At 46.8% G+C, this 12574-nt stretch overlaps 1 protein-coding gene across 2 annotated transcripts in view; it reads right to left on the bottom strand.

Moving 5' to 3' along the window:
• Nucleotides 1-12574, bottom strand: part of TJAP1 (tight junction associated protein 1 (peripheral)) — a 60058-nt gene that overhangs the window by 13656 nt on the left and 33828 nt on the right. The window contains exons 3-6 of one of the 2 annotated variants that reach the window (XM_015421492.1): nt 9412-9513; nt 6911-6962; nt 4853-5011; nt 2100-2128 (exon numbers count right to left, since the gene is read on the bottom strand). In XM_015421492.1, coding sequence (XP_015276978.1) covers nt 2100-2128; nt 4853-4978 — 155 coding nt within the window. In that variant the 5' untranslated portion in view covers nt 4979-5011; nt 6911-6962; nt 9412-9513. The remainder of the gene's footprint in view (nt 1-2099; nt 2129-4852; nt 5012-6910; nt 6963-9411; nt 9514-12574) is intronic. The other variant, XM_015421493.1, reaches the window with a different exon arrangement.

Below are 12574 nucleotides of genomic sequence, written 5' to 3'. Positions count from 1 at the left end.
TATATAACGATTCCTCCTTTTTTGGTTCCACACACACACGTGTGCATGCTAACCCAGGCTAGGGAACTGAGGGACTAAAATCCTTTTGTCTTTGTCTGAGAGTGGCACATGAGAGGCCGATGGTATTTCAAAACTAACAAACTGCTTTATTTTGCTTTTGAGGGGAAATGGTCAGGTAAGTATCAGGTTTAGGATTTAGAAGGTGAACAGGCAATAGGAATGAGGTAACTTTGTATAAATATAACCAATAGATAGTTTGTCAAAAACAAGCTGCTGTTTAGTTATACAGACAGGTATTTAAAACTGAGGAGAGAATTTTCTTGACCCCCTTTACTAGGAGCTATCTCCGTCAGGGAAGGGCCACTTGTCCCACTTCCCTAACTCAGGATCCTTCTTGATCCTCTCTCTCTGCTTAATCTCCTTCACTATCAACTATCATTCTTAACTGCCACTCCTGTCACGCTCAACTGTAGAATTAAAGTTGAATCCCCTGTTACTCAAAGTTCTCAGACCAGGTCAAAGCATCTCTCCATATATATATGAGATTTCGTGTCCCTCTTGCCTCAATGTTCCACACGCCCCCACAGCCTTTGGGTCCCTCAACTGCCAGTCAGAAAGGGGTCCCTGGCCACTGGCTGCATTACCTTCGTCCCGCCCACAGAAGCGCCGCCCAGTCTCTCTGCCACAGTGTGCTGAGAGCCGATGGACGGGCAGGACACGCCGGCAGGTGGAGGGTCTGGAGGCTGAGCCCGAGAATGGTGGCGCTACAACAGTGCCACGCCCTTGCTTAGCCTGCAAGCCCCAGAGGGGGGCATGGCAGTGCCGCACCCAACTGGACCCAGTGCCACCTTGCTTGGGCGGCAGCCCCGAGAAGGACTCCCTCGCTCGCCGCCACTCCACCACCAGGTAGGGCAGTTGCTGGGAGGCAGCGAGCTGTGGCGACCAGGAGGCGTAGTGACCTTGCTTGGCCTGCGGGCCCCACAAGGGATCATAGTGGTGCCGCGGCTGACTGGAGGCAGCGCCAGCTTGCTCGGGCTACAGGCCCGAGAAGGACTCCCTTGCTCACTGCCGCTCCACCACCAGGGAGCCGCGGTGGCGAAGAGGTGGTGGCGGCAGCTTGCTCACCCTCCACAGCCAGCAACAGGTCAGGGTGCCATCGCATCCACAGCGATTGCCTTGGGCCACGGGCCCCGCCAGGACTCCCTCCCTCGCTGCCACTCTAGCGCCTGGTAGGTGCATCCCTCGGAGACAGGGAGCCGTGGCGCTCACTTTCGCCAGGGCGTGGAGGAGAGGACCTCCAGCAGCCTCTGTCTAGAGCTCATTTCATCTCTTTCTGCAACGGGCCTTGCAACTAGTTAACCATAAATCATAACTATCACAACAGTATTACAGAAAGGATCAGCAGTACTTTTCCAGTGCCTGTTGAGCTGCGGTGGCTCAAGTGGTTAAGACGCTGAACTGCAGGCTGTGGAAGGTCAGTAGTTCAGCAGTTCAAGACCCGAGTGTGCCGCATGACAGAGTGAGCTCCCGTCTCTAGTTCCAGCTCCTGCCAACCTAGCAGTTCGAAAGCAAGAAATTGCAAGTAGATAAATAGGTACCAGTTCAGTGGGAAGGTAACAGCGTTCCGTGCGCCTTGGTGTTTAGTCATGCTGGCCACATGATCACGGAAACGTCTTCGGACAGCACTGGCTCTTCGGCTTTGAAACGGAGATGAGCACCGCAACCCTAGAGTCGGATTCGACTGCCTTTCGAGCAAGGGAAACCTCTACCTTTACCTACACTACACCTGACATTTACATTAGCTATGTGATGGTCACATCTGTCAGTACATCATCAGCTATGCACGAATGAAAACTTGGGCACAGTTATCTATTAGATCTATTAGATCCCTTGATAGACGCAGAGAGCAATTATAAGCAGGTCTACTTTAGAATCTTACTCAAGTCTATTCAATGGGGCTTACTCCTAGGAAAATGTTCTGGTAAGAGTCTCAAAGTAGGAAAATGCCATCACACAAATATGATAACCTGGAAAACGGAAGATGAGCACATACAGAATTGCAAAACAACACGAGAACAAGAAGAGAGCAGGATACTTACTTCATCCTCTCTGCATCTGTCAAGGGCTCCTGTGCAAAAGAGGAAACAGAAGTCAGAATCTGTTGTTAAAATATATGGGTCAATTTCCAGAGGTGCAAACTGAGATACACAAGTGCCAGAAGGAGAGGCAGCATGCTTCCAGTCACAAGAAAAGAACTCTGGGCAACTCATATTCCACATTCTCAGAGGCTATCTACTGTAGGAGAAAAAGTACACTTGGAGCCCGTGGCTAAGAAATGGATTGGGGATTAAAGCTAAATTCTACACTCTCTTCTTCTTACAATGCTTCTTACAATGGATTTCTTACAATGCTACTTATTTAGGTGTTTGCATGCTTCAGTTAAAACATGTCAGAGGGCTCACAACAATTAATTTGAATCATTTACATTCAAATTACAAGTATGTTTGGAGAGGCAGGCATGCAACATCCTGTGCTACAACCCTAGTCTTCACCACTCTGACAGTCCTAACAAGTGAGAATGCCCCACAAACTTGGAATGTGCCTTCTTGAGTTCTAGGGAACAGCCAAGGCACTTCATATTGCCTCCCAATATCTTGTTATTTTATTACATTTTAATCACACCATTCCTCCAGTGTGCTCAGGTAGATGGTCCTCCTCCCAATGTTATCCTCACAATACTACTATGAGATAGATTAGGCTAAGAGACACTAAGCAGCCAAAAGCCACCCAGTGAAAGTCACAGTGGAACAGGGATGCTATTGCAACTTCCCAGCATCCTCAATGTTTGAAATTGGAAACAAAAGACCTGGGCAAAGAAATGGTAGCATTCTGTTAGAATTAACTTGACCAACGAACTTCTTTTTCTGATTAGAAAGTGGCCGACGGTTTGAGAGAGAGAGAGAACGAGAGAACACACATCCATAAGCCTGTGGCATTTACTAGGTTGTCCGGCCAAGCAAGTAAGCCACAACTAAGACTCCCCGCCCCCGCCCAAACACACACACACTTTGGTTCAGCACAGTGGCACTCTGCAGCCTTGCAGGCAGATAACAAACAAAGGCAGGAGTTTTGATAAAAGAACAAAGGACGTTAGTGACAAGGCCAGTGTCAGGGATAGAAAGCTGTTCTGTTCTCCACTCTGAATGGAGGTATCCCAGCAGAGCAAACAGTGGGGGGGGAAGCACAGGAAAAGCCTCACAGCCAATGCAGGGCAGCCTGGATGGCCCAAAGTCACTAGCACCTTCTCAGCACAAATGGATGGTTTACCAGAGAAGCAGGAAGCTTAGTTTCCCATTACATGAATCACTTCCTCATACAGGTAAATCCAAATGGAGACCAAGATATAAATCAATTCCTCTTAAACGACTTTCCCACCCCAGTGCCCAGAGCTGTAAGAGGAGGGCTTAACTACAGTCATGTGCTCCTTGCTCTGCCTTCATTGAGTACCTACCTTGTTCAATGCTAAGCTGAAGGAAGGGGGGATTCTAGGTGAAATACTGCCCCTCCTCCTGGGTCCTGTGTAAGGGGGGGTGAGAAGGAGCCTTTCTCCATGCAGCTTGGACTCCAGCACAGACTTCTGGTCAGGCCTGCAACCCAGAGACTCCCGACCTGCTTGCTGCAAAGGCTGCTTACTAAAGTTGGGCCCTTTGTTACACCCTCCCTCCTGACTGGGTGTCTTTGACAAAGGCAGATGCTGCTGATGCTCAGAAGACACCCTTGCCAGGCACAGATCAGCCAGACGTGGCGGCTGATACTGACTTAGATCCACCACCTGCCTCTCCTCCCTGCTGTCATATCTCACCAGGACGGGCTTCCTCCTTAGCCTCGCAGCCCTCTCCGTTTCCTCTGCTGGCTTCTTCCGGCAGGATGTCATTCCAGTTCCCTCATTCCTCCACTCTGCCTTTCTCCTGCTCAGGTGAGGACTTTTCTCGGCTGTCCACTTAGCACACTCAGGCCAACTTTCCTTCTGCCCTTCCGGTATGGAGCACCTGGGAGAAGTGGGTGAGGCCTGGCTGCTTCCTCCTCCTCCTCCTCCTCCTCCACGCTGTCCCAACGAACGCAAGTGGACAGGGCTCAGCACCCTGTGGGTGATCTCATCCAGGAACTTGGAGAACTGGAGCTTCTCTTCTGTGATCCTCTCCCTTCGTCTGATGGATTCAGCCCTGCTGGTGCTGTTTTGCTCTGGAGCGGGCTTACCCTGCTGCTGGTTGAGGCCCACCTGAGGGTCACTATACTTGCGTGAGCGGCAGCTATGGGCCAGAGTCTCCACTGAGCAGGACTTACGCAAGTTCTCAGGCTGCACTTTCAGCCTGTCTGTCTGCTTCAGGATGCCTTTGAGAGGTAGGTGGATAGGTGGGACGCGGGACTTTCTAGGTGCTAAGACTTCAGCGGGCTCTTTGAACATCAGGGAGCGCTCCAAGCTCCTGCTTTTGAAGGAGCAGTTTGGCTTCTGGCCTTCATCTCCAGAGACCACAACTGTCTCTACGCTCCGGCTCATGAACTTACCGAGCTGCCTGCGGCCCAGCCGCCGGCAGTGCTTCACACTCCGCTTCCCCGTTCTCCCCCTGTGAAGCGGCACAGGGGGCAGTGTCCGGCTCTTGAGGTTCAGCTGTGCTCTGCACGCTGCTATTTCTTTGTCACTGCTCGACTCCAGGGACCAGGAAGAAGAAAAATTAACGTCGCATACCTCATACCCATCCACCTGCTGTTTGAGATGGCCTGCCTTGGTGTAACTAAACCCCTTCTGCTCATGGACAGGGACCAGGCCTTTAGCGGCCCTGGTTTCAGTTACCTGACTCTGCTCTGCCAAAATCACACCATCTTGGTCATCGCGCAGGACGGGCGGCTCATGCCGAATCTCACGGTGCTGTGGAGGAGCCTTGCGGTAAGGCTTCTTGGAAGGGATGGTGCTTGTCATCGTCCCTCCTGCTTAGTTTTCACAACAGGTCACCTGCCAACAGCAGAAATGGCAGAGAAGAGGAAGAGAGTCAGAGACACCCGATGTGGCCTAGAGCCCTTTCCCACAGGGCAATCAATCGGATAGCTTGTGTCTCACAGCAGCCGCGTATCCAGAAAGCAAAGCAAGGCAGGCCAGAGCCTTGGAACGGCAGCTGCGGTGAAAAGGGAAACAGAAGAAGAAAAGCACAGCTGTGTCCTCCCAGCCAGCGAGAGAAGAACACCGGCTCATCGCCTGCCTCTGTTGTGCACAGGCACGCACACATACAGTGTGTGTCCAGATTATATATAGCAAACAAGAACAGGCCTCAGAGCGGCATATCGATTAGGCTCTTTAGGAAAGGCCATTTCCAATATGGAAACTGAAAGCCTTACAGGCAGTACTGACGGGCAAGGCAGGAATTATTGATCTTGGACTGTCACTGCCAAGAGGGACTACATGGGAGGGAGTCGCAGACATTAAGCATACAGACAGGCTGAAGGAGTTGCACACTTGTACTAGATAAAGCCAAGTCACTCCCAAAGGTGGGAGGGATGAGACAGCAGAAGGTGGCACTTTGACGGCCACTTTTGTCTCTAAGACAACTGAGAGCAAAGGTGGAGGCATTCTGAAGGCGTAAGAAATGCACATTGCTGAAAGCTGCTGAGGTACATTGCTGTGTAGGGTTTGGGAACCCAGGTCTGCATGCTGTTAAAAACCATGAGCCATAACATCACCTACCCGTATGATCCAGGGCTCTTTTTGTAGAAAAAGCCCAGCAGGAACTCATTAGCATAACAGGCCACACCCAAGAGCAGAAACTCATTAGCATATTAGGCCACACCCCTGACAACACAGCTCATTAGCATACTGGGGCGCACCCCCATGTTACCAGAAGTGTGGTCATCCAGCCATGCCCACCTTTTGCTTCTTATTCTGTTGACCTTGTTTGTGGTCAGAACCCAGGGCTTTTTTTTGTAGCAGGAACTCCTTTGCATGTTAGGCCACACACACCTAAAGTAGCCAATCCTAATGAGTTCCTGCTGTTGGGCGTGGCCTATTATGCTAATGTTCCTGCTGGGTGTGGCCAACTTGGGAGCCAGCCGGAACTCCGTTCCTGTGCGTTCCTGCCCAAAAATAGCCCTGCCCGTATCTAATTGCAGGACTACATATGTCACAGGGGGACCGAGAGCAAGGCAGGACTTGTGGTGTGACATTTTTGCAGACCCAACTGAAGCTTCCACCTTTTATTGAGCAGGTAAATAAGAGCAGCCCAAGGCAGTGCTCAACGTGCTGTCAGTCAGGACTACAATCATGTCGGCAGACACAGGATGAGAAACAAAGAATGTCCAAACCCAACCAGAAACAGGCCTGATGTAAGCTTGGCCTGGCAGCCCCATTTCCACCCCGTGGTCCTTAATCTACAAGAAGGCATTCGTCCAAGTGGCTCAAAGGCTTAAGGATTAATATTAATCAAAGGATTAGTATTAATCAAAAGATGTTTTATCCTACTTTATTAGAACACAAATGAAATCAAATCACAACAGCATTTAATACATAACGGCACCCAAGTACTAAAATAAGCAAGAAAGAAAACAGCATATTTCATAAAACATTGTAGAAACCCTATTTCTGTGTAAACCCGTTTACTTATTTTCTAAAATATTCTATTCTATTTCTATTCTATTTGATTTCTGCTATTCCTTAATTTTGGGGACACCACTGAAAAGGCCCTACTCCACCCTTGGCAGTTCCCTCACCTATGGATAATTATGAGTCAGGTCTCCCTGGCTGATCTCAATGGGGGAGGAGAATCCTGCAGGGAAGGTCCTCTCAGTTACACAAGATCCATGCTGCAAGGGCCTTACAGGCTATCCTTCTAGCTAAGCTATAGGGATGATCTGAACTACTTACCAGCACGAGTTTAGATGTGCAGCCTCATGAAAGTGGCACTCAATGCAAAGACCTAGAAGGAAAGGAAAACAGAAGAGGGATTACAACGCAGATCAATGCCACACCTGCCAGGTCCAGGAGCACTTTATCCATGATTGGGAATATTCTGTGTGCCAAACATAGCTTTCCCTAAGGACCTTCCAGTTTTCAACCTTCATTGCAAAAGTCACTTTTTTTTAGAACCCAGGAAGGGTTCTAAAATTTGCTTTGTTTTAAAAGAAAAGCACAGACCTTCAAGAAGCTAGACTTCTACAGCAGAATTGAGTCTATATATGTGACATGCAGAATGTGGCCAGAATGGAAAGTGAAGCTTCAAGGTTTGCACACCAAGGCAAGGTAGAATCAATCATTCCAAGAGGCTCGCCATAACCAGATGAGTTAGCATTATTCTGTGTTAGCTAAGCAAATATTTTTACCACACTACAGCAGGACAATGGTGTTAGAATTTGGCTCCTTGACCATTACAATCCTGGTTTATAACAGCCCGGCACCATTCTTTATTGAAGAGAGAAAATGGAGATTTGGCAAGCCAGAATCCTCTCCCCCCTTGTCACATACTGTGAGATTCAGAAGGCATCTCGCCAAGATGGAAAGCCTGTGACTGCCATGAAGCTTCATTTATCAAGAGGAAAACAGCTCTATGAACTGCACGACTATAGCTCAGACTGGAAAAAAATATCCTAGAACTCAAAACGTTTAGCAGAACATCTTCATAGACCTGCACACCTTCTCATTTACTCTATGCAGGAAAACTGATGCTTAACTTAATGATAATTTCACAGCTATTAGCTACTGCTCTGCTCAGTATTCCATCAAAAAACAGTGTTCATAATACTGATCAATAAGGACCTGCTAGATAAAATGAAACATTCTCATGAAGCAAGAATCAGTAGGCCACTATTTCGGCCCCTTCACACTTAAAAAAAAGAAAGAAGAAGAGCCTACAATGCTCTCTGTCTGTCTGTGTCATCTCTCAAACTGAGACCAACCTGGACTGCCAAGTGACAAATGCACTAAAGATACATTAAGATGTCCACATTAAGCTGACATTAAGCCGACAGTCTGTATGAACCCATCTTACTGCCAGGCTCACATTTGCACCTCGTTCTTGCTTCCTCCCCCTTACTTCCTTTTTTTTTTTTTGGCATGGAGAGCACTGAAGGACTTCTGGCTTAAAGCAAAAGGGTTACCCATAACATATCAATGAAAGGGCACAGATTAACCAGAGTTAATCCCCACCCCTGCCCCCAAACAAGCAGGGATTCCAGGCCTAAGCTAAATTATAGTTTAACTCCACAAATTAGAGCACTGAGAACTGAGATACAGCAGCAGACTGAAGGCCAGGATTCTAGGGTACACTATTGCCCTTCAAATGTTCAAGCAATCCCAGTGAGGTGGGTTACCGAAGCTTTCCCTGGCCCCGTCAGTGACACTCACCCTTGGAGATGGGGCTGGTACTTAGGGTGTGGAGCATCTGTACACACTCAGAGTAGGAGTCATAAACAAAGTTAATGGAACAGGAAGTCAGTAGGGCCTGTGCCGGGCTAGAGAGCTGCTGAAACAAGTCTCTGAGATGCCCTGGGACTGGCCCTGCCCCAACAGGCTTGTTGGCCCCTTTCCTTACTACAGTGTTGTCTTCGGGCCTCAACTAGTACAGAACAAACAACCTCACAATAGCATAGGTATTCCTGGGCTGCAGAGCAATAACTTCTCAGAGAGAGGAGGTCGAGTTCCAGAATACAGACTGACTCAGCACGGCTCCTACAGGAATCAACAGGCTCACAAGCGGGGCTCTGTATTTTCTGCAACTCCGTGCGAGCTCAGGACAGAAGAATTTGTCACTGGCCACAGAATTCAGCATCCCAAAGAGAAGTGATCCTAGCTCTTGTGTCAAGAAGATACGCAGATGATACAGTGTCCAGCGCCTTCCATGACTCTTGCCCCCTTTCCCCCCAGAACTATGCAAAGGAAATATATGCAAATCTATGTAAAGTGACACAGTTCACAAAGTTCAGGTTTGTCCTGCATGCACAATACGGGTGAGCATGGCACAGAATGGATTTCTTTTAGTGCAGAGAATACATAGTTCAGGAAGATTTCCGCATACTCGGTCAGAAGAGATGCTCTAAACTTCCTTATATTAAGAGTCTGGACCAGTGTTAACAATACTGCACTGGTGAATCACATAGGGAAGGAGACATCTACTAAAAAAAATCCTCTCCAGCACACCCGTAAACCATGCATTTTGCTGTCTTTGCCCAGCCACCTTATCTTCTTGACACAAGAAACATTATCCTTAGGACCATATATCACTCTCTCCTGCTACTTCCCACTAGAACATATGCTTTCCCTAGGCTATTCCCTCCCTCCCCAGACACCCTGCTAAATCCAGGGCACCGATGCAATACCTGTGAAAACATTCAAAACTTCCCCAAGTAGGCCTCTCATAAAATACAACTTACAGACCCAAAGTGATGTCCTGTCCAAACATGTTTTTCCTCCCCGCCTCAGAGTCAGCGATCTCATGACCGCATCCAACAGCATCTGGCCAATGACTCCTGAAACTTGAGAAAGGAAACTTTATGTGAGTTACTGATCAGCATGCGCTCTCAAGCAAGAACTCAAGTCAGCCATGAATACAGTCTATTCTAACTAGGGTTTTTTTGTGGCAAACATACATATGAAGCCCCAATTCCATATTATATTGGAAATGGTTTTTGAAACGATCCCCCTAAAGATAATTCAGGGCAAGTCTACATCTTATGAGCCCAGACTAAAGGCAGTAGTATTAAACCATCTGGTACACTTCTCAAGGAAGTATTTGCGATGGGGTAGAACAGTTCCATCAATTATGCAAAATGTTCATTATTCTTCCCTCTGTTAGTTTGGGCAGCAGTCCAATTTAATTTGCAGGCAAACAGAGCACAGATCTTCAGAGTGGGGTCAGAGTGGGGTGTCCCAGACTCTGCCAGAGAGAGGGCAGAGCCCAGACAAGAACTGACCAGTCAGGAGACAAAAAGCTGCAATGTGGTGCTCCATTTGGCGACAAAAAGTAATCTTACCAAAACACAACCAGAAAAGCCTTTTTCTCAAGCACGTTGCTGGAGAGGCGCCATATACATTTTCTCAATCATCTCTAGAAGCATACTTGAGAACAGCAGTGCCCATGACAAGCAAACCTATAATGTTTACAGTCAGGGTCACATGGCTGCACTGGGCCAGGCCTTTCACTCACTCACCCCCCCAAAAAAACAAAACAAACCCCAACAACACACCATTCTTGTCCATTGCTCATATACAAGCTATGTTCACGAGAATCTGAAGGATCCCTTGCAGAATGTTGCCTCCATTTGGCTTTGGACCCATCACAAGATGCATTTCACAAACAAGAAGTCATACTATTACAAAACATCTGAAGCAGCGGTTCTTTTGATGCTCTGGTTCATCAACTACAGTCACAGTTTACTCATTTTATGGTTATAAAAACAAAATCAGCTCTCTCAATTCTCAAGCACAAAACAGACTTAAACTACAAATTAGATTCAGCTCAGAGCCACTCACAGCAATGGCCACAACAGCATGAGCCAGCTAGTTCCAATGGGAGCCATCTGGTTAATAGGATATAAACTCTTCCTGCAATTATTCAGCACCAAGGTGTTCAGACTGGTTCAATTGTAACAACTTGTTACTTTCTTTCCTATTAGCAAGCTAAACACTGAAGAGAGCACCTGGAGTCCAGAAGCACCTCAAAGACCAAAAAGAGTTTCACAGTATAAAGCTTCCTTCGTCAGTTACCTACAAATCTTGTTCATCTCCAAGGTGCCACTAGACTCGAATCTAGCTGTTCTACTGCAGACCAACCTGGCTGCCCTGTGGAACTGTGAGAAATTGCTAACTTCGTGATGCTACCATCTTTACTAGGTTTAGACTGATTCGCCAAGAAGTGAAAAACAAGGTTCCGGTGGGTTCTAAACTACTCATTAAGCACTATACAGCAATCACCTTCTGTCCCAGTGACTGTATTTCAGCAATGAGAATAAGATTGGCCATTAACCCTTAATCTCATTTTCTGTAGTGAAATCAACCATGAATGGAACTCTCCGAAGGAAAGATTTGGCTGCCCAGGTTGATATTTAGAAGCATCAGAGAAAACATTACACCAAGAAGATGTTCCCCAGACAGACACTTTTAAAACAAACAAAACCCAAACACTTCCAGAGTTGTAGAAATTTCTGTCCTACTCAAAACAGCTTTCAACTCATGTGTGTTTCTATTCCTTACTCTTTTGTATTGCTTCCTTACACTGAGGAACTACTATATTATATTTTTATAGCACCTTCCAGCCTATAGACTTCTGTAAACGCTACCAAACTAGGGTGCAACACACACTGTCACTGCTCCCGATGCCACTTGGTTGCCTCTAGAACATAAACAGACGCATCATGCTGCAATACACGAGTGGGGGGAAAAACTGGTTACAAAAGGAAGTTTAAAATTGGGTTTTCAGGTTCTTAAAGATGCAGACACATTGGTCATATTCTCAGCCAGAAGTCTGTCTGAAAGGGGGGGGAAGCTTATCCCTTATAATTATTGTCATCTGTTCAGAGACTGGGTGTCCTATTTCTTCACAGGTATAGTACTCATTTCATGAAAAAAAAAATGCCACAGCAGAGACGCCCTACCATCACAGGAGGAGCTGCCAGGTCCATGAAGATAACATGGCTACTCCTACACTTGTAAATATGGCAAAAAGCTGAATCAAGTTTATGCTTCTGCAAAGTTAATGCTTTGTAGAGAGGCAATAAAGACTAATGCCTAGAGTGATGGATTTTGACACAAGATACCAAGGTTCAAACCTCAGCTGTGAAGCTTTTTTAAAAAAGGTAAGTACAGCAAGAGACCATGTCTTTGATATTTGGGAACTAGCACTCCCTAGAGGTGCCCCCCGAAAGAGCTCCACAGTGAGTGTCTGAATAATGTCAGTTCTGCTAAGCTAAGCCTCCCATAGTGAAAGGGATGTCATTTTTTGTGGCTGGATGTTCAGATTCCCTCATTAGTAAGTAGGGTACTTGTAAAGCCCTGCTCATACAGAAGTCAGGAATAGTACTGTGAACAGCATGAACATTAACAGTTGCTTGGGAAGGGGATCCTGATTTTCTGATGTCAGGTGTTCCAAGGGCATCAGTAATCATACTGAAGTACACTTTTTGAAAAGTTCTTGCATATTTTCCTCTTTCTCTAGTGGGAAAGCACATAAGCATTTATCTAATAAACAGGTTCTAACATTAATTTCCTCCATCATACTCTTTTAACACTTAAACAATGCTCTTCCGCTCCCAGTAGTGATCTACAAGGCGACTTCTCAGGGGGGGTTTTAAAAAAGAAAACATACACATGCATACTTGATATGGAGAGGAGTAAAGCTGTCATACTAAATATCTCCCAGAAGAGGGAGCTTTAGCTCTAGCCAGAAATGGGAGAACATTGTTACAGGGATCCGCACAAATATATATATATTTTTAAAAAATCAAGTTCCCATTCCTTCACTAACAATAAACCCGCTTAAAATAGGTAACTGACATGTGGGCCTCCTCCATGTTGTCTACCATCAAAAACAAGATGAAG

This window comes from Gekko japonicus, unplaced genomic scaffold, assembly GCF_001447785.1.
Source record: "Gekko japonicus isolate JY-2015 unplaced genomic scaffold, Gekko_japonicus_V1.1 scaffold1012, whole genome shotgun sequence".
Taxonomy (NCBI): domain Eukaryota; kingdom Metazoa; phylum Chordata; class Lepidosauria; order Squamata; family Gekkonidae; genus Gekko; species Gekko japonicus.
The sequence above is the reverse complement of the archived record's forward strand: the minus strand, read 5'-3'. Positions and strand labels throughout refer to the sequence as shown.